The sequence below is a fragment of the Salvia splendens genome, chromosome 8 (genome assembly GCF_004379255.2).
Source record: "Salvia splendens isolate huo1 chromosome 8, SspV2, whole genome shotgun sequence".
NCBI classification, from domain to species: domain Eukaryota; kingdom Viridiplantae; phylum Streptophyta; class Magnoliopsida; order Lamiales; family Lamiaceae; genus Salvia; species Salvia splendens.
Genome location: NC_056039.1, coordinates 5,208,888 through 5,233,670, shown reverse-complemented (window position 1 = coordinate 5,233,670; position 24,783 = coordinate 5,208,888). Strand labels below are relative to the sequence as shown.

At 38.9% G+C, this 24,783-nt stretch overlaps 4 protein-coding genes across 5 annotated transcripts; 3 read left to right on the top strand and 1 right to left on the bottom strand.

Annotated features, from left to right (window-relative positions):
• The first annotated feature begins 23 nt into the window (after positions 1–23).
• On the top strand, positions 24–2,961 carry LOC121744781 (putative pentatricopeptide repeat-containing protein At3g18840). 2 transcript variants are annotated; one of them, XM_042138421.1, is made up of 2 exons: positions 24–2,244; positions 2,439–2,961. In XM_042138421.1, the coding sequence occupies exon 1, from the start codon at positions 88–90 to the stop codon at positions 2,152–2,154; it is 2,067 nt and encodes a 688-aa protein (XP_041994355.1). In that variant the 5' UTR covers positions 24–87; the 3' UTR covers positions 2,155–2,244; positions 2,439–2,961. The 2 variants fall into 2 exon arrangements, with proteins under 2 accessions (XP_041994355.1, XP_041994354.1); XM_042138420.1 differs by having other exon boundaries at positions 2,364–2,961.
• A 45-nt stretch (positions 2,962–3,006) lies between these two features.
• On the bottom strand, positions 3,007–4,898 carry LOC121744713 (high affinity nitrate transporter 2.4-like; the record flags this gene model as incomplete). The annotated part of the gene is made up of 1 exon (XM_042138298.1): positions 3,007–4,898. A coding segment is annotated over one exon (1,644 nt), but the record flags the coding sequence as incomplete, so codon positions are not given.
• Positions 4,899–15,155: 10,257 nt separating this feature from the next.
• Positions 15,156–16,988, top strand: LOC121745619 (high affinity nitrate transporter 2.4-like). Its single transcript, XM_042139600.1, has one exon. It carries the CDS (start codon positions 15,185–15,187, stop codon positions 16,766–16,768), a length of 1,584 nt encoding a protein of 527 aa, XP_041995534.1. The 5' UTR covers positions 15,156–15,184; the 3' UTR covers positions 16,769–16,988.
• An 832-nt stretch (positions 16,989–17,820) lies between these two features.
• LOC121744712 (receptor-like protein 33) lies at positions 17,821–19,935 on the top strand. The gene has a single exon (XM_042138297.1). It carries the CDS (start codon positions 17,821–17,823, stop codon positions 19,933–19,935), a length of 2,115 nt encoding a protein of 704 aa, XP_041994231.1.
• The last annotated feature ends 4,848 nt before the right edge of the window (positions 19,936–24,783 follow it).

The window sequence follows — 24,783 nt, the reverse complement described above, 5'->3', positions numbered from 1 at the left end:
GCGAAATCGTTGCCAAGAAAAAGGATACGTTTGCTCATGAACTCTTCATTTATTTTAATCTTAAACTGTTAATTTTTTTAAATATAAATGAGATCACTCAAGGAGGGGCTGAAGTTCCATGCCTATGCCGTCAAATTCGGTCTTCTACCAAGAATCATCACGGCCAATCATATCATCGATCTGTACTCGAAACACTATCTTACCAGAGACGCCCATAAGCTGTTCGATGAAATTTGCGACCGAAACGTCTACTCTTGGAACACCATAATAAACGCTTATGTCAGAAGCAGAAACCTCCCCAAAGCAAAGGATCTTTTTGATTCTTCTCCCTTTAAAGATACCGTCACGTACAATCTGGTGATATCGGGCTATGCGCGCAGCGATGGTTACGAAAGTAATGCTATTGAATTGTTCATTCAGATGCAATTTGATGAAGTCGGAGCTCGGATTGATGAGTTTACTCTCACCACAATGCTTAATTTATTGGCGAAGCTACGGGTTCTGCGCTATGGCATACAAGTTCATTCATTTATGGTGAAGAGCGGGAATGATCGGAGTGGTTTTGCTTTAAGTTCTTTGGTAGATATGTATTCGAAATGTGGGAGCTTCTGGGATGCTTGCAGGGTTGTTGATGGACGAGGAGGCGAGGGCGTGGTGGATTGTGTCGTGAACAACGCGTTGATAGCTGCTTGTTGTAGAGAGGGGCAGCTGGAAATAGCTAAGGAGATTTTCTTGAAAGATCCCGAGTTGAATGATGAGGTGTCGTGGAACACAATGATCACAGGGTGTGCTCAAAACGGGCGCGGGGAGGAGGCAGTGGAGCTGTTCAGGTGTATGGCGAGGGAGGGGTACAGTTGGAACGAGCACACCTTTGGTAGCTTGTTGGCGGCTTGCTCTGCATTGAAGAGCTTGAACCTTGGGAAGGAAGTTCATGCTAGGGTTTTGAAGGATGGAATGTTTTTTAACCCATTTATTTGTAGTGGCGTCGTTGATATCTATTCGAGATGTGGTGAAATGAGGTATGCTGATTGTATTCTTAGAGCAACAGGGATGAGGAACGTGTTTGCTGTTACCTCAATGATTGTGGGATATGCAGCAAGAGGTGAGATGGGGGAGGCACGGAGCCTTTTTGATTCGGCCACTGAGAGGAATTTTGTGATGTGGACTGCTGTTATCTCTGGTTATGTGAGGCTGCAGAGATGTGAGGATGCTTTTGCTTTGTTTCGTGAGTATGCAGCAGTGGATGCGACGACTCCAGATGGGGTGATCCTCGTCAGCATGCTTGTTGCATGTGCTGTGCAAGCTGGAGTTGATCCTGGGAAACAAATTCATGGATACATATTGAGGGTTGGGATTACGCTGGATGAGAAGGCAATGAGTGCTTTGATTGACATGTATTCGAAATGTGGGGTTTTACTCTATGCTGAGAGATTGTTTGAGAGGGTAAGGGTTAGGGATACCATCATGTACAATGTGATGATCGCTGGTTGTGCTCATCACGGCTTTGAACACGAAGCTATTCGTCTCTTTGAGGATATGGTGGGGTGGGGGCTTCACCCTGATGCTATCACGTTCATTGCACTTCTATCTGCCTGCCGCCACAGTGGATTAGTCGAAGTGGGTGAGAGTTATTTTCTGTCAATGAGTAGGGATTATGGCATACAGCCTGAGATGAATCACTATGCTTGTATGGTTGATTTGTATGGAAGGGCTAATCAGCTAGAGAAGGCTGTGAAGTTCATGGAAGAGATGCCTATTGAGCCCGACAGTGTTGTGCTGAGTGCGTTTTTGACTGGTTGCAGAGCGAGCAAGAATATAGAGCTGGCAAGGATGGCAGAGAAGAAGTTGGTGGAGATCGAAGGGGATGAAGGGTCAAGGCTTTTCCAGCTGGCAAGCCTGTATGCATCTGGTGGGGAGTGGGAGGAAAAGGGTAGGATGATGAGGAGGATGAGAGGGAAGGAGGTGAAGAAGGTTGCAGGGTGCAGCTGGATACAGTTTGGTGGTGGAGTTCATAGTTTTAGATCAGGTGATAAATCACATGTTGAAGCAGAGGCTGTGTATTCTACTCTGGGGTGGTTGATTAGTGAACTCTATTATAAAGGAGTTGATGAGAACTATCCTATCTTGATCGATAACGAAACCCTCGTCAGCTGATAAGATGCTTCCTCTGTGACTGGTAGATTGAGTTTGAATCGCTTCTAACGAGGAATCATCCAGTGCCAAGAATTGTTGCTTCAGACAGAGGTATAATTCAGGGGATTTAGTGTCTTGTTTATCTAAATGATTTGATGTTTACTTGCAACTCAATTGAGAAATCAACATCTATGGGATTTAATTATGAATGCCCATTCTGATACTTGCAGGCTATGTGGTATCTGCTAAGCTACAATGAAAATGAACAATCAATAGTGCCTCAGTTAAATGTAATATTTTTACAGGATCAAGTGAGTGTTGCTGGATTCTATGTTCCTCTCACACCAGAAGTTGCTGGATTTGATGTTCCTAACTCACCAGAAGCAAGTTACAACAATGTTTACCCTGGAAGCAAAGATGACGAGCGGCAACCACCTATGCTACCCCCACATGCAGCATACCTTGTTAAACTATAACAGGAATAGTGATCCCCTGATCCTTGTGCATCGCCACAGAATGTCACTCTAAATCCTTTGTATATTGAGAACAGAGAAGCTCCAAGATCAATGGTGGTGATGGGTGTTTCTCATTGCTTCGTTCAAAATTTGTGACTGTTGTGCTCTATAAACCTGTTCCAAGGAGGTGAGAAAGGCGGCGTGCATTTGAATTACCCATGAAGACTAGTCCTGTATCTGCATTGATTATAGCGTGCTGTAGGAAACTAGCAAAGTTGGAATTCGATCCGTAGAAGGTGCATATTTTTGAGATTCATTTGTGTTCTATATGTTTATATTTACTTACAAATGACATAAATGCTTAAGTTATACATTTAGTTGTGTAGTTTCTTGCTCGAACTTTACTGTCCTTTCCTGGTTAACTTTGCATTACATAATAGTATATGTAGAGATCTTATTTGTTTATAAGTTACAGTACTAGCTAATGCAATACACCGTTTTCCTTGAAATTATATATCCATTATTTACAAGAAATATGCAGACAGTGAAAATGGACTCAGAGAGACTGGGAATTGGAAAAATTGGATACATATATAGTATATTGATCAGTGGAATGGTTGATCATTCATAGGGAAAATGACTATGAAAAAGGAGGTTGTGAGTTGATCAAACATAGTTGGGAGTAGCATTAGGTGGGGTGGGGGCAGAGGCGATGCGGTTGCCACGCTCAGATCGGCTGTTCTCAGCGAACTTGAGGCTGTTGTGGTGCATTCCCTTCTGCACCTCCTCCTCGGTGTACTCGGCGGTGTAGTAGTGCTCTTCGGAGGCCTTCTTGGAGGCAGGGAGGAACATACCTCCCCACTGCGGGAAATGCACTAACATCACCGGCAGAGTGCAGCATATTATCATTATCCCCATATACTCCAATCCCTCCTCTGTCGTGTATTTTGAAGTCGAGAAAAACAGCAGCTGTGTCAATCCCGATCCAAAGTTTCCTCCGGCCCCAGTGAGCCCGGATATGATTCCGAGGGATCTCCGAGATACGAACGGGATGACTCCGAAGGTGGCTCCGCAGGCGGCCTGCGCTCCGATGGAGAAGATGATCATAAAGGCGACAGCGAGAGGAAGAGAGTCTGCCCTTCCCAACAGAAGGCAGAAGACGCCACCGAGCGTCTGGAGGATCCAAAGCGTCCACAATCTGCCCCTCATCCCGAAATATCTGGCTGAGTAATCAGAAGCGAAACCACCAAAGGGGCGAGCGAGGAGGTTGGCCATCCCAAATGTGGCAGCGATGATTCCGGCGAGATGGAGCTTTAGATCAAATCTGTCGTAGAAGTATTCAGCGATGACGTTGTCGGTGGAGAGCTCGACTCCCATGGAGTAGCCGTAGAGGAGGACGAAGATCCATGTGCGGTAGTTGGTGACGGCGTACCACAAGACCTTTCCAAATTGGTCCTTTGCAACATCTCCTTTCTTCTGAAGAGCGCTGAGGTTTCCATCAGGTAAGTCTTGCCCTAATGTCATCACCAGAATCCCCATTATGATGTGAAGCCATCCCGGAATGAAGAAGGCGATTCTCCACGCGGTGAACGGAGTCGACCCCGTCTTCTTGATGATGTCGAACAGCACCGGCATGATCAGCTGAGTCGCGCCGCCTCCCATGTTCCCCCATCCGGCCGCGGTCCCGTTAACAGTGCCGATGATCTTGCTGTTGAACATGGTGCTCATCCAGTACTGGCACGACACGAACGTCGCCAGTGAGAATCCGATCATGAATCGCACCGCCACGTACCCTCCCGCCGAAGACACGAACGACATGCAGAATACAGTCGGGGCAGACAGCATCACCAGGAATGCGCACCCGTAGCGCGGTCCCAGGAGATCGCAAACTGCTCCCATCACCAGCCTGGAGAATATACTCCCCGACACAGACGCCACTCCCGCATTTCCGATGTCGCTCTTTGTCAGGTTCAGATTGTCGCGAATGATCGGCACCAGAGGCGCCGCCGCAAACGTTGAAACGAAACAAGTGAAGAAGGAAATCCACGAGAGGTGGAAGGTTCTCATGTGAGGGTTTGCAAATGAAAACAGCTTAAATTTTTTGGCCTTGTGCTCCGAGTCCACGGGAAGGTCGAACTTCGCAGTCGTGTCGGTCGGAACGATTGGGGACGCCACTGAGAAGGCGTGCACCGGCTCTCTGCCGGTAACTCCATGCATAGAGCTGCCAGGAGACCCTTCAATGCCTGCCATTGCGATTTTTAGTTGGGAAATGTTTGTGTTGAAGGTGATGAAGAGGGGGAGATGCAATGAGTTTATATAGGGAGGAGGAGTTGACAAATGCAATGAGCCGTGGGGTTAGGGAATAGCTACATATGAATCCAATAGTATATTTCGGAATCCAATTTGCCGCATCTTAACCCTATCGTATATCCAATGGATCAAGTAAAATTCAAGAGGGGCCCCACAATCTCCAATTTCTCAACCCTAGAATCATCAGAATAATTGATGTCTTACTATTTTATAGCAACTAAACTCAATCAGAAGCTGTCTCTGTAGATATTTTATTACTGCATATCTCTCTCTTTTTAATCCTAGCTTGTTTCATAGTTACGTGCACTAATGAATATTGGGAGAATTCAACTTTTGTTTTCATTCATATGATGTAAGTGTGGAGTGAGGTTAAAGATAGTAATATCTTACCTATCTGCCCAATAATATTGGTAGAAGAATACGATCCTTAAAGGTATAAAGCTAAAGATTAGAGATCTACTTAATATTTCAATCTTCCCATGTTGTTAATTAAGAATGCTTCTTCTTACATGTGAGCTCGTATATTTGCTTATAATGAAACCAAAAGCTAAAATAGGACACAGGGATAGTTAAGTAGTGGTTTCACAGCATGATGGTTCTTTTTATTTTATTTGTATTTTTTCATGGACTACTGTTGAAGATACAGAAAAGTATGCAATAGTAATAAAAATTATTTCAGCAGATCACAGCTGCACAGATAGTCTCTTCACCGCTTCCCAGTTTAATTTGAAGGGTGATAAGGAGTATTACTAGTATTTCTTTTTATTTAAACAAAATTTCAACAACTAGACAACTTGCAAGTCAATAAGGCCTGAGTTGCATCGATGTTATATATTCTTCTTCCTTCCACACTGGAAATATTGACTGCTAATATTTTTAAAACCTTTTAATTAATATCTACTGTATATTAGTATGATTTACACAACCCACACGCTGATAATACATGAGGCTTGAGACTATATTCATTCCTATAGTATTATAGAGTTAAGATAAAATTATTTAACCATATAATTACAATGGGTCGATGTGGATAAAATTCTGAGGATGCAAAGATGTTGATACATTTACATGCTTATTATGATGAGTGATCACATATGATTAAATATGAACTATATAGTAGTAATTATTTAGCTAAATTATAACATACTGAAAAGTTCTAATGTCAAATGTTGCGATATATTTTATTTTCATATGTTGGTGACTTTCTTTCCAGGAAGATTGTGACAATAACTTTAATAAATGTGGATTAATAGCTCCTTCTACCCTTTCAAAAGCTTTGAGAGTCTAATTAATACTACAATGTCAACTAATATATACACTTGCGTGTGTGAGCGTGTTCATCTTATATACATATATATTCTTCATCGTGTATTAATTTAAGAGGAATGTTCCCATAGTTTCAGATTTTTGTGAATAACTGTCCGTACATATTTAATTTGCTTATTTGATAAGTACTTGTTGGCATGATCTCACAGATTAGTTGGATGAAATTTATATAAGCAGGATGTTTGATGATCATCAAACGGAGACCATTTCAAAGATAAAAACTAAAGTAGTTAGTACTAATTAATTATGAAATTTTAAGTATTGAGTTATTATCGGTTTATTTATTAATGGTTAAAATAAACAATTGAACTGGGATATGCAATCATAAATTTCTATTGTACCAAAAGAAAACAATATCATCTCTCCATTGAAAAATAGAAAACCAAAAGAAATCAGCATCATCTCTCTGTCCATTAAAAATAGTCCTCATATTGGACGGTGCAGATTTCATAAAGCGCAATATAGGTAAATTACATAGTGTTTAGCTATATAGATATATGGTCTATTGCAAATGTTATCATAATTTATTGTCTAAGGAAGTTAACTTTTTTTATTTATACCTCAATAATGGAATTTAATTGATCACATAACCAAGTTGTGATTGCTCCATCTTGAGAATTTTGAATTTAGTTAAACTCCAACTTCAATTAATACATAATACTATTTCACTATACATATATATTATTTTTGCATTATATATTTAACATGCGAAAATGGATTAATATCATCTTTGTTAATATGATAATCCTACACAGCTGACAAAATTACCTCTAGACCATTAATTATTTGTACAACCTTGCCCCACTGAAATATTAAAATTTGGTATGTGTAATTAACCAGCTTAGAAACTACTACTACTACTACTATATCAATTAGTATATGCAATGGTTGACTTTGTTTTTGCACACGAATGCACCGTACAATTTTGTTCTTATAAGTATATGCTCAACTGGATAAGGACAATCTTAATTTAGGGTCTTGGTTTGTTTGCTTTTGTTTTGGATATTTTTCAAAAGAATATATTGTGTTGCGGAAAATTTAGTTTTTCTGCAATAAGCCGAAAATGGTTGGATATATTTCTCGAAATATTTCATTTCTCTTTGCTTTAATATTACTAGTATCGCAACGTTGTGTGTCAATTGACCTCCAAGAATGATTGAATCATACAAGAATTCAATGAAATTCTAGTTTTTAAAACCCTAATTTTTATTCACTATCGAAAACTGTATGCAAAACAATTATTCCCATTATTTATAAATGGTCCAAAAATTCTAGCAATTGAAAAGGAAATTAAAAATTACATAAATTAAAATAGAATCTGAAAAACAATAAAATGACATTTTCACCCATAGCAATTGATTCATCAGCATGTTTCGCAATCGCAAGTCTCATGCGAATCTCAATTCACTCTAGGTTGTGCTCTATTTTTGGTAACGTCGGCTGTAACTACATCAAGTTGGTTCTTATTATTTTCTTATTTTACAGTATTAACATTAAAATGGCACAATAGCTTCAAGAAAATAAGGGAAAATTTGTTCAATTTCTTAACTGTCTAATTTGATTTCATAAAACATCCATATATGAATTTAATTTGATAATACTACAAAATACCATATTTGGAGATTACTACAGGTCAATGGATTATTCGTGATTTCTAAATAGATTTTGAAAATAATCGCCAAATTCATGAATCGTGACAATAAAATAAAGGCCAACCTTTTAAATTAAACGCGAAAGAGCTTATGTACTCTTTGATACGTATTAAGACCAAATTGTATATAGTTTTACGGTGATTATGTCTTTTCTTGCTTATTCAAAGTTTACTCCAATAAATTAATTTTTGTATTGACGCAGAAATACATGATAATTTGAAAATATGGAGTACTTTTTTTAAGAAAAAATCTCATGCACAGATCATCAGCGAAATTAGTTTCCCATTGAGATAAATCGAGCAGCGAAATTATATACTTTTCTTTGTCACCTTGAAAAAAACTCTCATACAACTGATTTCAAGTTTTAGAAGATATTGGATCTTTGTCTCCTCATATTTCTTTTTGAGGTGATCAAAGTAAAACTTAGTTTGTTTTTGTCTCATAGCGTTATATTAAGACAAATTATTGAGGTATTATGACAACACAATTTTAGAAAGTCAATTCCAGTACGGTACGATATCACAACATTCTTAAATCCTTTCTCTCACATAACAATATATTTTGAGAGAGAGAGATGATTAAATAAAAACCCTCTTTCTTATTTTTTTTAATCTTCGACTCCTAAAGTTCAGTTTGGACCTGTATAATCTATAATCCTATATAGTAGAGTATATATGAATACGTTTTGGTATAAAATTTTCATCCCGTAACACCGTAAAAAAAACTATTTTTTCTATAATAATGCATGACTGAGATTTTTTACAACTATAGTTCAGTGGTTAGAATTTGGTTTTAGATATTTATGCAGTTAATTAAAAAGATTTGAGCAAATTAATAAGGTCTCTTGTGTTAAAGAACTCTAAGAGATTGTTAGGCCATCCGCAACGCTGTCACTTATCCGTCTCTTAATCGTCCCTTAAATTACTATTCATGGGCCCCACTGTACTTTTTTACTCCATCTCTTAACTAAGGGACGAAACATGCAACCCTTCATCCCTTAAATTACTATTCATTCAATTTCATTTTTTATTTTTATTTCCAACCAAATTCAATTAAAAAACACACTTCATTAAAAATAAAATAAAATTACAACATAAAATAAAAATACAACTTAAAATTCAAAAAAACAAAAAAAAAACACTTAATTAAAATCCTAAAAAATAAAAATGACATAATTTAAAATACAATTTTAAAGAAAATAAAAAAAACTACTCCGTCGGCGAATCATCCCATGAAGGCGGTGGAGGTGCACTGAAGCCATGAGGAGGCGGAATGCCATGTTGTGCTGCCATAAACGCAATTCCGTTAAGATATGCTTGGTATTGGGGAGGCGTCATGCGGGAAGTGTCCGCCATTGTGGCGGTCATGTACATGGACATAAGGGAGTTCGAGGGTCCCCCCGAGCCCGAGCCCGCCTAGCTTGATTCGGCTCGGCCCCTCCTCCCTCTAGCCGCCTTCGCCGCATTTCTCCCTTGCGGCCGACGGCGCCCACGGGAGGACCTCTCGGCATCGTCTGTCGGGGCCTCAACCTCCTGCGAGGCAAACTCTTGTAGGGCGCTGCCCGAACCGCCCTCACTAGACGAGTATTGGCCACCCGCCGCGTGCTTCGTGCGCTTCGAGGTCGAGCCCGAGCTAGACCGGACACCGCCGGCCCACCTTTCCTCGTCTTTGACGACCTCCCAAACATCGACATATTTGAATTGTTTGCCAGTGTCGTCGAAGTAAACTCGCAAAGTCGACCTCAGAATGTCGGCTCCAGTGGCTCCGCTTTGGTAATGAGCCGCTTCATTCTTGTGGATGGCGCAGAATCTTTTGACCTCTCTGTCGACTCGGTCAAAGTGAGCGCGGAGCATCTTATATGTGCGGCGGCGGGACCCCTTCGGCTTAATCTCGTGGTAGGCCTCAGTGACCTTTTCCCAGAAGCACTTCCGGGGTTGTTGATTCCCGACGATAGGATCGTACGAGACGCTGATCCAGGCGTTGTACACCGCCAGCATTTCTTTGGGGCCGTACGGATGCCGGCCTAGATCCTCCTCCTCCTCGTCCGCCTCCGCCTCCGCCCTGGAGCTTCCACCGCCTCGGCCTCCTCCCCCGCCCCGGCCTCCTCCACCGCCTCGGCCTTCTTTCGGAGTGGGATTAACAGAATAATCCTCTCGAATTTGGGATAATCCCTGCGAATACCTCGTGGCGGAGGGACGTGCGTATGCATCCACATCAAAATGGAGTGGTTGGTACCCCCGGCGTCGACGAACCCTGGGTGCCCGACGTCGACGAATCGGAACCACCACCGAGGACATTGTACATGCCCCCCAGTCGCCGAACGCGTTGATGTCGAACCCGCCGGAGCCGCCACCGCCAGAGTTTCCGTCGCCGGACATTTTGTGATGACAGGTTAGATGAAAATTGGAGAGGAAATGGAGATGATTTGAGAAGAATAGATGTGTATTTGTGTGTGAAATGAGGATGAATTAGGAGTATTTATAGAGTAAAAAAATTAAAAAAAAAACGGTAATATAACGGTAATATTACCGTTTTTCATTTTTTTTTTATTTAATTCGATTTTTTTAAAAAATGAATTATTGTGTCAGCGTGACGATGCTCACTCGTGGGCCGGCGAGTGGGCGTCACGCATGGCGCCGGAGCGCGCCACGCCGCCTCGGCGCGTGGCGAGACGTCTCGCCATTCGTCACAGCGGGACAGAACGCGGAACGGGCTGGGGACGAGACGGGGCACTGCAACGCGTCACGCCGCCGTCTCGTCCCTTCGTGATAGAATACGGGCCACCCGCGTGACGCGTTGCGGGTGGCCTGAAGGGTTAAGTGGGAAATAAAACACTCAATTGACTATATTTTGTCTGCATCTACATGACAACTTGTTATGTATAACAATAATAGATTATATATGCCTAACAATCATTTGACTTAATCATTATAATCATTAACACATTAATGTGTATTAAGGGATGCAGACTTTTCGCTGTTTATTTTTTATTATAAATCAAGCATCATCAAATTACAACATTCTTGCATTATTATAATGGCCATGTAGAATGGACAAGTTAATACCATGTTTTTGAACCCTTCTCTCTAGTTAAATTAAGAATATGATCAATGAAATATGCACCTTAATGTGTTGCAATAGAACTAGTGAATAACCAAAAGTTACCTTAAATAATCTGATTATATATCAGAATTATGTAAAACTTTTCAATACAAATTTTGTTGAGGTGTGGAATATGAATAGGACTGAACACTAGAGCCAGCTGATTCTGGTAATCCCACGTTTTCTGGCTGAAGTAGAATTTTAATTAATGGATTAAGGAGGGCTTGATTGATTGCTATTGTATTTAAATAAATATGTTTTCCTTGTGTTCACTATCCGAAAATCATATAACTGTATAGTGAAAATCTTTAGCTTTGCATTGGACGCACAGACATAGTCTCGAAGGAACGAGTAGAGTAACCAATTTCAGCGTTATTTATTACTTTTCATGATTGTGTATTATTTTCCAGGATGACTTGCATGCATCTCAAATTTTGGAACCCTATTCTTCTTCAAGATAATAATCTGTCATGTCATCTCTTAAAGTATATATATATATATAGAGTCGTGATCATATGATAACCCCTAAATATCGTAATAACCCTATAACCAAATCTGGACTACACATATTTCTAATCATGCGGTTGAGATTCAAACTTAGATTTACTTCATAAAAAAAAGCGCGGGGTAAAACTGTCATTTCTCTCATTTAATTTCTAAATTTTGCCAAATATCACGTAAAATGATAGGTTTATTGCATGGAATGATAGTTTTGAGATTCAAACTTAGATTTACTTCATAAAAAAAAGCGCGGGGGTAAAACTGTCATTTCCCTCATTTAATTTCTGAATTTCGCCAAATATCACGTAAAATGATAAAATGATAGGTTTATTGCATAGAATGATAGTTTTGCCGGATAGAATGATAGTTTTGCCGGATAGAATGATACTCTGAGTTGATAAAATGATACTTTTGACTGACTGATAAAATGATAAAATGATAGGTTTATTGCATAGAATGATAGTTTTGCCGGATAGAATGATACTCTGAGTTGATAAAATGATACTTTTGACTGACTGATAAAATGATAAAATGATAGGTTTATTGCATAGAATGATAGTTTTGCCGGATAAAATGATACTCTGAGTTGATAAAATGATACTTTTGACTGACTGATAAAATGATAAAATGATAGGTTTATTGCATAGAATGATAGTTTTGCCGGATAGAATGATACTCTGAGTTGATAAAATGATACTTTTAGCTTATAAATGTTAGGTTTACTGCATAAAATGATAGTTTTGCCGGATAGAATGATACTTTCAGCCGATAGAATGATAGTTTTGCCGGGTAGAATGATACTTTCAGCCAATAGAATGATAGGTATTTTGGTGTATAAAATGACATTTTTGTTTAATAAAATGATACTTTTACCTGATAAAATGATAATCTAAGCGGATAAAATGACAGAAACCTTATAAAAATGATACTCCGAGTTGATAAAATGATACGTTTACTGCTTTGTAGGTTTGTATATTATGTATTGTGCCGATTATACTAGGTTTATTGCATAGAATGATAGTTTTTCCGGATAGAATGATACTCTGAGTTGATAAAATGATACTTTTGACTGACTAATAAAATGATAAAATGATAAAATGATAGGCTTATTGCATAGAATGATAGTTTTGTCGAATAGAATGATACTCTGAGTTGATAAAATGATACTTTTAGCTTATAAATGTTAAGTTTACTGCATAAAATGATAGTTTCGCCGGATAGAATTATACTTTCAGCCGATAGAATGATAGTTTTACCGGGTAGAATGATACTTTCAGCCAATAGAATGATAGATATTTTTGGTGTATAAAATGACATTTTTGTTTAATAAAATGATACTTTTACTTGATAAAATAATAATCTAAGCGGATAAAATGACAGTAACCTTATAAAAATGATACTCTGAGTTGATAAAATGATACGTTTACTGCTTTGTAGGTTTGTATATTATGTATTGTACCGATTATATTAGGTTTATTGCATAGAATGATAGTTTTGTCGGATAGAATGATACTCTGAGTTGATAAAATGATACTTTTGACTGACTGATAAAATGATAAAATGATATATGTTAGGTTTATTGCATAGAATGATAGTTTTGCCGGATAGAATGATACTCTGAGTTGATGAAATGATACTTTTGACTGACTGGTAAAATGATAAAATGAGCGAAATTCAGAAATTAAATGAGCGAAATTTGGATACGTAAATTTTATCATGAGCGAAATGACATATTTACCCCCGCGCTTTTTTTTATGAAGTAAATCTAAGTTTGAATCTAGACCACGTGATTTTAAAAATGTGTGGTCCAGATTTAGTTATAGGGTTATTACGGAAATTGGGGTTATCATTATAATGCACCCCTATATATATATATATATAGTTCCATTATTCACAAATCCACTCTTAAAGACCGAACCACCGAACCATACCAAATTAGGGTTTTTAGATCTAATTTTTTATGGATGAGAGACACAAATTTATCAATTATTTTCGCCTTCATTACGAGCCTATTTTAATTCATCCGAAGGTAAATAAGTTATACTAACATGTTACGAAGATTTAACTCCATTCCAGTAGGTTTTTACTTCATTCTTGTAGGTTTTTACTTCATTCCAGTATGATTATTACTTCATTCCAGTACGTAAATGCGGTTTCGCCGTCGCGTGCCGTTCTTTCTCTCTACAATATCTATCACCACCGCCACAACGCTGATATGATGTAATAAACACATGGAATGATGTAATAAATTATTAGAATGAAGTATGTGTAGAAGCATTTGAAGTCCTACTGGAATGAAGTATAAACCTTATCCAATGAAGTAATAACGTTTCTGAATGAAGTAATAAACGCACTTGAATAAATTGCATTTTTTAATGTAAATAAAGTAAAAATTCAGGTCAATGAATTCAAATGAAACATATGTTGAATCATTTCAAAACTTACTGGAAGAAAGTAAAAACATGTTGTAGTTTCAAGGTATTACGTACGGAATGAAGTAATAAACCTATACAATGAAGTAAAATGAGCTTGTAATGAAGACCGAAAAATTTACACAGCAGCACATCTCATCAAATAAACTTGATCTAATGGCCCAGATTTGGTCTCTAGTTCGGTCTTTAAAATTGGTTCGACATTGATCGCAACTCTCTCTCTCTCTATATATATATATATATATATATATTCTTCTTAATATGGGCCGTTAGATCTCATTCATCAACGGTCCAGATGATCTGCATTATTACACTATAATGGTGCATTATTAGTCGGTGTGCATTATTCAACTGAAAACCTGCATTATTACACAATAATGATGCATTATTACTCGGTGTGCATTATTCAACTGAAAATCTGCATTATTAAATGACACGTGGCACCAATCTAACCGTCGGATGACAAAATCGTGGGACTGAGATTAAAAAGAACAAAGAACAAAAGATACAAAAAAGAAATGAATACATCCCTATAGGTATATAAACATCGATTGACCTATTCATTCACCATACTTGTAAATCAACAAGTGCTGTATATACTAGCTAGTTGATATTAATAACTAAGAAAAGAAAAAAAAACTCGCATCAATTCATATACATAGATTTTTTTTAAATGAAATAGAATATGTAATTCCTCCTGAAAAATAATAATGAAGGCAAAAATGATGAATAAAATTGACAGAATATGTAATTCATCAATTAGAAGAGCACAAACAGAGAGAAGAAAGCATCATGTAGTAGTACCCCTAATAATTATGCTGGAAGTTTATAGAAAAAGCTTAATCATCGTTTGAAAGAATCAGTTAATTTCAAAGTATATAATTCAGGCAAGTCTGTGTGCGAGTGCAATGTGTGTACGTATATAAATGAAATTTAAACTCCAATTTGAAATAAGTACTCACATTTGACTATACTTCCACACATATTACTTGGTGAGTCCAAGAGGCCCAACAGCTTGTTGACATATACTGTAATTGCTGTTAACCCTAAATTATAGGATATTTAATTCATAAATATCTGACCAAGTACACCTTTGGTATATGCGATGGGGTCCGATGCGGCGAAATGCATCTTTCTTTTACACATCTGTTGCCTGTTTGAATCTCCAGTGGTTAATCTATCTCAATGTCAACTCTTTCTGCTTTCTATCTATTAAATCCTCCCTACACATTAACCTATTTTCATCAAAGTCTACAACAATTAATTCCTAAAAATGGCAGGCATTGAAGGGTCTCCTGGCAGCTCTATGCATGGAGTTACCGGCAGAGAGCCGGTGCACGCCTTCTCAGTGGCGTCCCCAATCGTTCCGACCGACACGACTGCGAAGTTCGACCTTCCCGTGGACTCGGAGCACAAGGCCAAAAAATTTAAGCTGTTTTCATTTGCAAACCCTCACATGAGAACCTTCCACCTCTCGTGGATTTCCTTCTTCACTTGTTTCGTTTCAACGTTTGCGGCGGCGCCTCTGGTGCCGATCATTCGCGACAATCTGAACCTGACAAAGAGCGACATCGGAAATGCGGGAGTGGCGTCTGTGTCGGGGAGTATATTCTCCAGGCTGGTGATGGGAGCAGTTTGCGATCTCCTGGGACCGCGCTACGGGTGCGCATTCCTGGTGATGCTGTCTGCCCCGACTGTGTTCTGCATGTCGTTCGTGTCTTCGGCGGGAGGGTACGTGGCGGTGCGATTCATGATCGGATTCTCACTGGCGACGTTCGTGTCGTGCCAGTACTGGATGAGCACCATGTTCAACAGCAAGATCATCGGCACTGTTAACGGGACCGCGGCCGGATGGGGGAACATGGGAGGCGGCGCGACTCAGCTGATCATGCCGGTGCTGTTCGACATCATCAAGAAGACGGGGTCGACTCCGTTCACCGCGTGGAGAATCGCCTTCTTCATTCCGGGATGGCTTCACATCATAATGGGGATTCTGGTGATGACATTAGGGCAAGACTTACCTGATGGAAACCTCAGCGCTCTTCAGAAGAAAGGAGATGTTGCAAAGGACCAATTTGGAAAGGTCTTGTGGTACGCCGTCACCAACTACCGCACATGGATCTTCGTCCTCCTCTACGGCTACTCCATGGGAGTCGAGCTCTCCACCGACAACGTCATCGCTGAATACTTCTACGACAGATTTGATCTAAAGCTCCATCTCGCCGGAATCATCGCTGCCACATTCGGGATGGCCAACCTCCTCGCTCGCCCCTTTGGTGGTTTCGCTTCTGATTACTCAGCCAGATATTTCGGGATGAGGGGCAGATTGTGGACGCTTTGGATCCTCCAGACGCTCGGTGGCGTCTTCTGCCTTCTGTTGGGAAGGGCAGATTCTCTTCCTCTCGCTGTCGCCTTTATGATCATCTTCTCCATCGGAGCGCAGGCCGCCTGCGGAGCCACCTTCGGAGTCATCCCGTTCGTATCTCGGAGATCCCTCGGAATCATATCCGGGCTCACTGGGGCCGGAGGAAACTTTGGATCGGGATTGACACAGCTGCTGTTTTTCTCGACTTCAAAATACACGACAGAGGAGGGATTGGAGTATATGGGGATAATGATAATATGCTGCACTCTGCCGGTGATGTTAGTGCATTTCCCGCAGTGGGGAGGTATGTTCCTCCCTGCCTCCAAGAAGGCCTCCGAAGAGCACTACTACACCGCCGAGTACACCGAGGAGGAGGTGCAGAAGGGAATGCACCACAACAGCCTCAAGTTCGCTGAGAACAGCCGATCTGAGCGTGGCAACCGCATCGCCTCTGCCCCCACCCCACCTAATGCTACTCCCAACTATGTTTGATCAACTCGCAACCTCCTTTTTCATAGTCATTTTCCCTATGAATGATCAACCATTCCACTGATCAATATACTATATATGTATCCAATTTTTCCAATTCCCAGTTTCTCCGAGTCCATTTTCACTGTCTGCATATTTCTTGTAAATAATGGATATATAATACCATTAAGGAAAACGGTGTATTGAATGAGTATATTCAAATCAAACGTTTAACTTATGATCATTATATTGATTATGCAATGCAAAACAAACGAGAAAGGACAATAAAGTTCGAGCAAGCAACTAAACAACTAAATTCATAACTTTAGTATTTATGTCCTTTGTAAGTAAGTAAATATATATGGGAACAGAGGAATCTTGACATAGCAGACATGAATATGCAACAAATTCCGATTTCCGCTAGTTCGCTACAGCATGCTATATAATGAACACAGATACCGGAACAGTTTTTATGGGTGTAATAACGGGGATTTGGAACCCACCAATCAGCAAAAATATGGGGTATAACATAAGATTATTACTCTTAACTCAATATAATTTTTACTGTAACAATGCTAATATGATATCTAGAAAGAAGATTCAAAGTCAAGTTATATGTTAGTCGTCCAATCTAGTCTTAGATGGAGTGTGAAATACGTCCACATAATAAAGTAGGTATAACTTTGAAAATATTCCACAAAACTCCAATATAACTAATCAAAATTTTGATGAAGATAGGAAGAATCTATTGTGCCAAAAGAAAATTCACGACAACTACTAGGAAACTTTGTAGTTTAAAGAAGAATAGTATCACATTAATTTGGACGACTTGAGATCTATCTATAAAGCCACAAATTCATTTGCATAATAGTCTCATCAACAATAACTACAGTATGACAATTTATTTGCTTCCCCAGTTTCTCATAATCTCTCTAACTTTAATTACTATCAGCATAACAAATTTCACTCTTGCATACAATCACTGCCTAGATGAGCAGAAAATATTGTTACTTGAGCTGAAAAACAACCTAATCTTCGACTCTTCTGTTTCAAGAAAGCTAGTGCAGTGGGATCAGATGGAAGAAGATTGCTGCAAGTGGCAAGGCGTGGAATGTGACGCTGCAGGTCGTGTTATCACTTTGCAGCTCGACTACGAGGGTCTTTCAGGTACCATTGAGGATCTATCTATGCTTTCAAGCTTTATATACCTGAAGAAGCTAAACTTAGCATACAATTCACTCAGTGGGACCATCCCACCATCTCTTTTTAGTCTTCCCTCACTGCAGCAACTTAAACTTTCCAACAACAATTTTAATGGCCATGTTGATGAGTTTCACTCTCCAAGTTTCCCTCACTTGGAAGAGCTAGATTTGAGTGGAAACCGCCTTCAAGGGCCTATTCCCAACTCTTTCTTTAACCTGGCTAGCCTTCAGCTTCTCTATCTCGCTAACAACTTCTTCCATGGCACTTTTCGACTCGACAAGATCAGAAGGCTTCAGAATCTTACAACTCTTAATCTTTCTCACAATAACTTATCTGTTGATGCAAACAACATCAACTCAACCTTTTCTTCATTTCCCCAACTCTACCAATTGAGCTTAGTTTCTTGCAACCTTTCCGATTTCCCTGATCTTCGCAGCCAGTCTAGTTTGCGATTTTTGGACCTATCAAACAACAGACTTGGAGACGAAATTCCTAACTGGATATGGGAGATAGGGAGTGGAGAGTTTTGGCAATTGAATCTTTCTTGTAATCACTTTGTGGATCTACAGAGGCCTTATAGAATTCCTGATTCTCTTCAAGTTCTGGATTTGCACTCGAATCATCTCCGGGGCGAGTTGCCCTTGCCTAAAGATAGAGCTCTGTACATAGATTACTCAAACAACAAGTTTGACATGGCCATTCCAATCAACATTGGAACCTACCTCTCAAATCTCATTTTCTTCTCTGTTTCGAATAATAGTTTGAGTGGAACAATTCCATCGACCCTCTGCGAAGCTGCGTATCTTCAAGTTGTTGATTTGTCTTTTAATAACTTGAGTGGCGATATACCTCCTTGTCTGCTTCAAAACACTGAGAATCTTGGGGTGTTCAGCCTGAGGAGCAACAACATCAGTGGGGATATTCCAGATGAATTCTCTGAAAATTGTGGCCTAGAAACTTTAGATTTTAATGGCAACAACTTAGGAGGAAAAATTCCAAAGTCCATTGAATACTGCACTTCATTAACTGTGTTGAATGTTGGAGACAACAACATCGATGATGGATTCCCGTGCATGCTTCCCTCTAGCTTGCGCGTGCTTGTCCTGCGCTCCAACAAATTCCATGGAGAGATCACATGCACCAAGCATTGGCCTGATCTTCAGATCATGGACATATCTTCCAACCACTTCAGTGGCTCTCTTTACCAAGTGGGATTCTCGAGCTGGAGCCGAATGGTGCTAGGCAGCGATGGGCAGTCGAGGCGAGAGCAACTCCACTTTGACTTTCTAAATCTGAAAAACTTCTACTACCAAGACGAGGTGACAATAACGATCAAAGGCTCGAAGCTGAAGCTTCCCAAGATTTGGACAGAGTTTACATCTGTTGATTTCTCTGATAATGATTTCCATGCAGAGATACCAGAAGAAATAGGTGATTTGAGCTCGCTTGTTTATCTCAACTTATCCCACAATTCCCTCACCGGCACAATCCCAAAATCGTTGGGGAACATGGAGGAGCTTGAAGCACTTGATCTCTCTGTGAACCAACTAACAGAGATGATCCCGGTGGATCTTGGACGTATCAATTACCTTTCAGTCTTCAATGTGTCCTACAATAAGCTGGTGGGAAGGATACCATATAGTCCTCAGTTTGCAACATTTGATTATTATTCATATGAAGGAAATGCAGGGCTATGCGGTTTTCCTCTGGACATAAGCTGCAGTGACCGTGATCCACTAGAACATGAAGACCAGCAGCGAGACGGAAAGTCGAAGATGGAGGAGAATTATATATCTGCAGAGGTTGGATACGTTGTGGGGTTAGGAAGCACCATGTGGCTACTTGTGTTTTGCCCATGTTTGAGAGAAATGTATTTTGAAAAGGTAGATGAGGTTCTTGCAAACATATCTGAGCGCCAAAGCAGGAGAAGAAGCCATCATAAAAGAAGAAGAATAGCAGCCATGAATCAGGTTAGGAGGAGACAATAGCGATGCTTATCGATGTTTTCAAATTTCTTGTTTCAATATTCTACTCTGAATTCTATGTTTTCAAATTCTAATGCCAATTTTAAATCAGAGCATGCTTATTATCATTATCTCATCAGTTATATAACACTCCATTGCTCACCAAAATCTGATAAAACCAAATACTGTAATCAATCAAATTCTATAATTCTTCACCAATAAAACAGATTCTAAATGGATGCGATCACAACTATAAGAACAAAAACCAATAATCATTAAGAAAACAACAATTAAAAGCTTCTTACCAAGTGGAATCCTCTAATGGATTCTCAAGATTCATCTGAACGCTTCCGTTTACGATAAAAAATCCCATTTATTTTGCGCTCTGATTCTAAGTTTCTGTATTTAATTAATTAAAAAAATATTTTTTGTTGCGGAGACGACATTTTGGGCCCGAGAAGTAGGTGACATGAATAGCGGTCATTAGATTGGGCTGGTATATATATGAGCCCAAACAAAATTGACAATTGACAAAATAAGTTAAAATTACAGATTTTATTAAATTTATTAATCTTAGTGAAAAATGGACAATATATTCTATTGAAATATAGAAAAAGGGTTATTTCTATACATAGCTATCATTTTACTCACTATAGCCTTTTATTAAAAGAATATATTAATAAAATTAGTACTTATTTATCATCTCATATCCCAAAATTAATTTCATTATAACAGTATAGTTATCTGTCATATCATAGTCCCCCAAAATGAATATTATTCTCGTTCTTTTTCGATATCATAACACATTACGTATTCTATTTTAGATGTGGAAAACCCATTAGGCAGACTTTACCTCGGCCCATTCCCTAATAACAATTTAAATTTGTAAAAAAAATATCCTTTCAAGTTCAACCAGGTCCAGCATAAAATTAATAAGTATTTCTTGAAAAAAAATACAATATCTCATCTAATAGTCAAGACAAAGGGATGATGATGTGAAGGGTACTAAAAATAATCATCTTCGATTAGAAAAGGTACACATGCTTATCATATTGGTTTGGACTGGAAGTTTTTTATGTCTCTACCACTCTCATAATCACCTAATATGAACTAAAAATGCATTACCCTGAATAAAATCTTAATTCGATATTATCCAAATTTATATACAGTACTATATATATAGAAAACAGATCACATAAAAATTACTGTAAAAATCTAATACTAGTACTACAAGTTCTTCGCAAAAAATACGTCATAAATGATAAAACCTAAAAAAGACTCTCTACTACTGAATTTAATAATTATATTGATATATATAGACCTAAGGTACTCCATATTTTTTATTTGCGGGAATCGATATATTCTTAACTATGTTTTAACAGACACTACCTTTTAATTATTCTTTTAATTCGTTGTTACGGAATATTATTTTAATAAATAGCTTCCTTCTTAATAAACTTTTTTTCTATTTTAACTTTTCAATATATTTATTTCGATGCTCCTGTATGTCACGCCGGCTTTTATATATAAGTACTTATTTAGTAGGATGAATAAAATTGTAGGAGTGGTTAATTTGCTATTCCAACAACCGTGAAGAGTTCACACACTTCACAATTCACACTCAAACTAAAACATAGAACTAATTTATAATCAAAATAGATAATAATATAGATTAGCATAAAGAAATAAAATGTGGGGAGATAAAATTCTTTAAAAAAAATTGATGATATTTAAATGATATTCCGCACTAAGATAATTAAATGCTTAATCATCACACTACAGTAGCGGTCTACGCGATATTAATTTTAAGTGGAACGCCTTTTGATGGAGATAGTATAGTATTAATTAGCCTAATTAATTAAAAATCAAATGGATTATGATGGCAAACTTCAGTAGTTGGCCGGCTCCATCTTTTCTTGTACACATATCTGTCTTATCTCTTAAATAATTCTTTAAAGAAATAGACTAGATTCTGCAGTTGATCATGATTGATTATATCCAATTATATGTATATGTATATGCATTTAGATAAAGATAGTCATAAAACAATGATGAATCAATATTAAATGTCTAATTCCCATACATTGACAAGATATATATAAGTCATGTTCATGAATGATTAATATCCAATTAAATCAATTATGCATTTGGACTAACCAGCCATGGTGATCCTACAAATAAGTTGAGCTAAACTTATAAATGTAAATTCAATTTTAAGTGTTGCGATTAGCATTCTCGATTTGATAAAAGTTTATTAAATCTCTGAAAATTGATGACGCAATAAACATGTGGGGGTTTAAATCAGCATGATTCATTTAGAAATATCGTGTGGAGAAAAATAATGGAACGTAGGTGCATCAAAACCTGACGATTTATTGGTCATCAATTAATAGTGATCGTCCCACACCAAGATTGTGGATGTACTTGGAAATAGGTTTAATTTAATATCATACATAAAATAGTTTTTAATACTCAATTTTATTGTATTATTGACAATATGTCAATGCAATTCTCTAACTGTTTACTTATTTCAAATTGTAAGATTTCACTAACTACAAAAAGTTGCTTTTAATTAGAAATACCATGACATGGGTGTAATCAATTACTAATTTTTTTAAGTTGATAACTCTGCTAACTTATTAACGCAATTTATTAAAATATCAACACATAATTTTGTTGACATTTCAATATATTGTATTGAATTTATATGTTAAAATTTTAATATTATCATATTGACATTTTTTATATACTATATTAATGAGTTAATAAAATTAGTAACTTAAAAAAGTTAGCAATATTATATAACACACCCCTGCTACATCCGCTATAAGATATATAGGTGAGATGAATATGCATGTGTGTGTTTAATTTATTTGTATATTTATAGTCATCCTACAATTTCCAGTAATGTAGATGGTGATCAGTCTTGATCAATTGATTCCCTTGGGACCACTCCTACTCCAACAAATTAATTATAGTACTCCATATTATATATTCCTTCCATCTCATATTACTTGAAGCTTTTCTTTTTAGCATTAGATTTAAAAAAGTTGTATTTAGTGAGTCAAATAAAATAGAAGAGAAAATACAGTAAAATAATAAAGAGATGATAAAGTAAAAGAAAGAATAAAGTATATAAGATTAGATGTTTTGTTTTTAATTAAAAAAGGAAATAACTTGGGGCAATTCAAAAAGGGATACTATTTAAATAATTTGGGACGGAGGAGGGAGTACGTCAACTATCATATTAAGTTAGTTTATTGATCTCTGCCCAGTAATTTATAATGCATAATTAATTAATGTTCCTTTAGTTGATAGAATTGTTTTATAGAAATTAATTAGAGATATTTGAGTACGCTCAACCGTTTCAACTTGAATAATATAGGATCTTATAATCAAACTAAGTAATGTTGATAAAACGGAGTTTAGAGCATTAGCAATGGGGCGCCCTAAGGCGCGCCCTATGTCGCGCCACGTCAGCAGTTTTATCCTCCTACCTCCCCATCTGCAGTGGGGCGCCCTAAGGCGCGCCCTAAGGTGCGCCATATGACGCGCCACATCATCATTTTATTGTTTTGTTTAATTAATTTAACTGTTTTCAAATAACAAGTAACGAGTAAATAAAAAACGGTCTAAATAACAAACGGTGAAGTTTTAATAAAAAAAGTTACATCATTGAACTAATAAAAAAAAAACTAAGTCGGACCAATTCCCAACTTCCGACGCAGCTCATCGTGTAACGCCCGGAGATATTCGGCTTCGTCGGGGTCGGTACACTTCTTGAGGGCCCTGTGCGTCTGCAACATCGTGCTTGCCATCGACGCTGTTGCTAACGACTCAAACGTGGTGGCCGTCTGGGTCGGGAGCTCTACCGGGACCGGAGTTTGGGTTGCAGCGGTCGACGATGAGGTCGCGGTCGCCTTCCCCTTGGCCTTCGCAGCCTTGACGCCGGGAGGACGCCGGAAGGACACCGGTGTGCCGGAACTCCCTTCATCCACGCACGTCCGGTTGAGGTCAACCGGGTGGTTGCCGCTGCCGCTGCTCGTGTAATCACCAGCTTAAGTGGTCTTCGTCCTCTTCGGCGCACCAGTGTGCAGAATTCCACCATGGAACTTCTGATTGTCCCTCAAGAGCACCCAGATGACCTCGTGCTTGAAGTCGCCGTACATCGACCGGTACGACAACAACGCTTTAGCGCGCACGTCGCTCGGGCTCTCGCCGCTCCCCTGTGAGCGCGTGAACTTCTCGAACTCCGCCGTGTACAAGTTCACTTGCTTCTTGACTTGATCCTAGTGCTTGCGGAGTTGCTCACGCTTGCGCTTGTACGCGGTCGGCGGCTTCACCGAATTGTAGAGGTCCGCGATGCGTTCCGAGTACGCGATCTGTCGCTGGTTGTTCGCGAATATCGGATCTTCCATATATCTACCCAACACCGGGCCAAGGTGAGAGTTTCGGCGTCGTTGTAGTTCGTACGGCCGGGGGCGTACTCATCGCAATCACCGGGAGGCGGCAACTTCTGCGCCTGCTGCCGGTTCCGCTTCTTTCTGGCTGGGGCGGAAGCGGTCGCGGCCGGTCGGGATCGGCCGCTGCGGTTGGGCGGTGCGGAGACGGCTCCATGTCAGACAACCCATATGATTCCGTACTGAAATCGGGATCGTAATGGGCGTTGGTGTCGAACGAACGATAATCGTCGGGTTCTGTACCCGGCCAATGCGCCCCTGCGCTAAACGTATGACTATTGGGGCTTGAATCCATTTCGTAGTAATTATGTAATTGTAAGTTTTGAAAATGAAATCGAGTGAAATGAAATGTTACAAATGAACGGTATTTATAAAAAAACGAAACCGCGTGCCATCGTCTGCGGTTGATCGT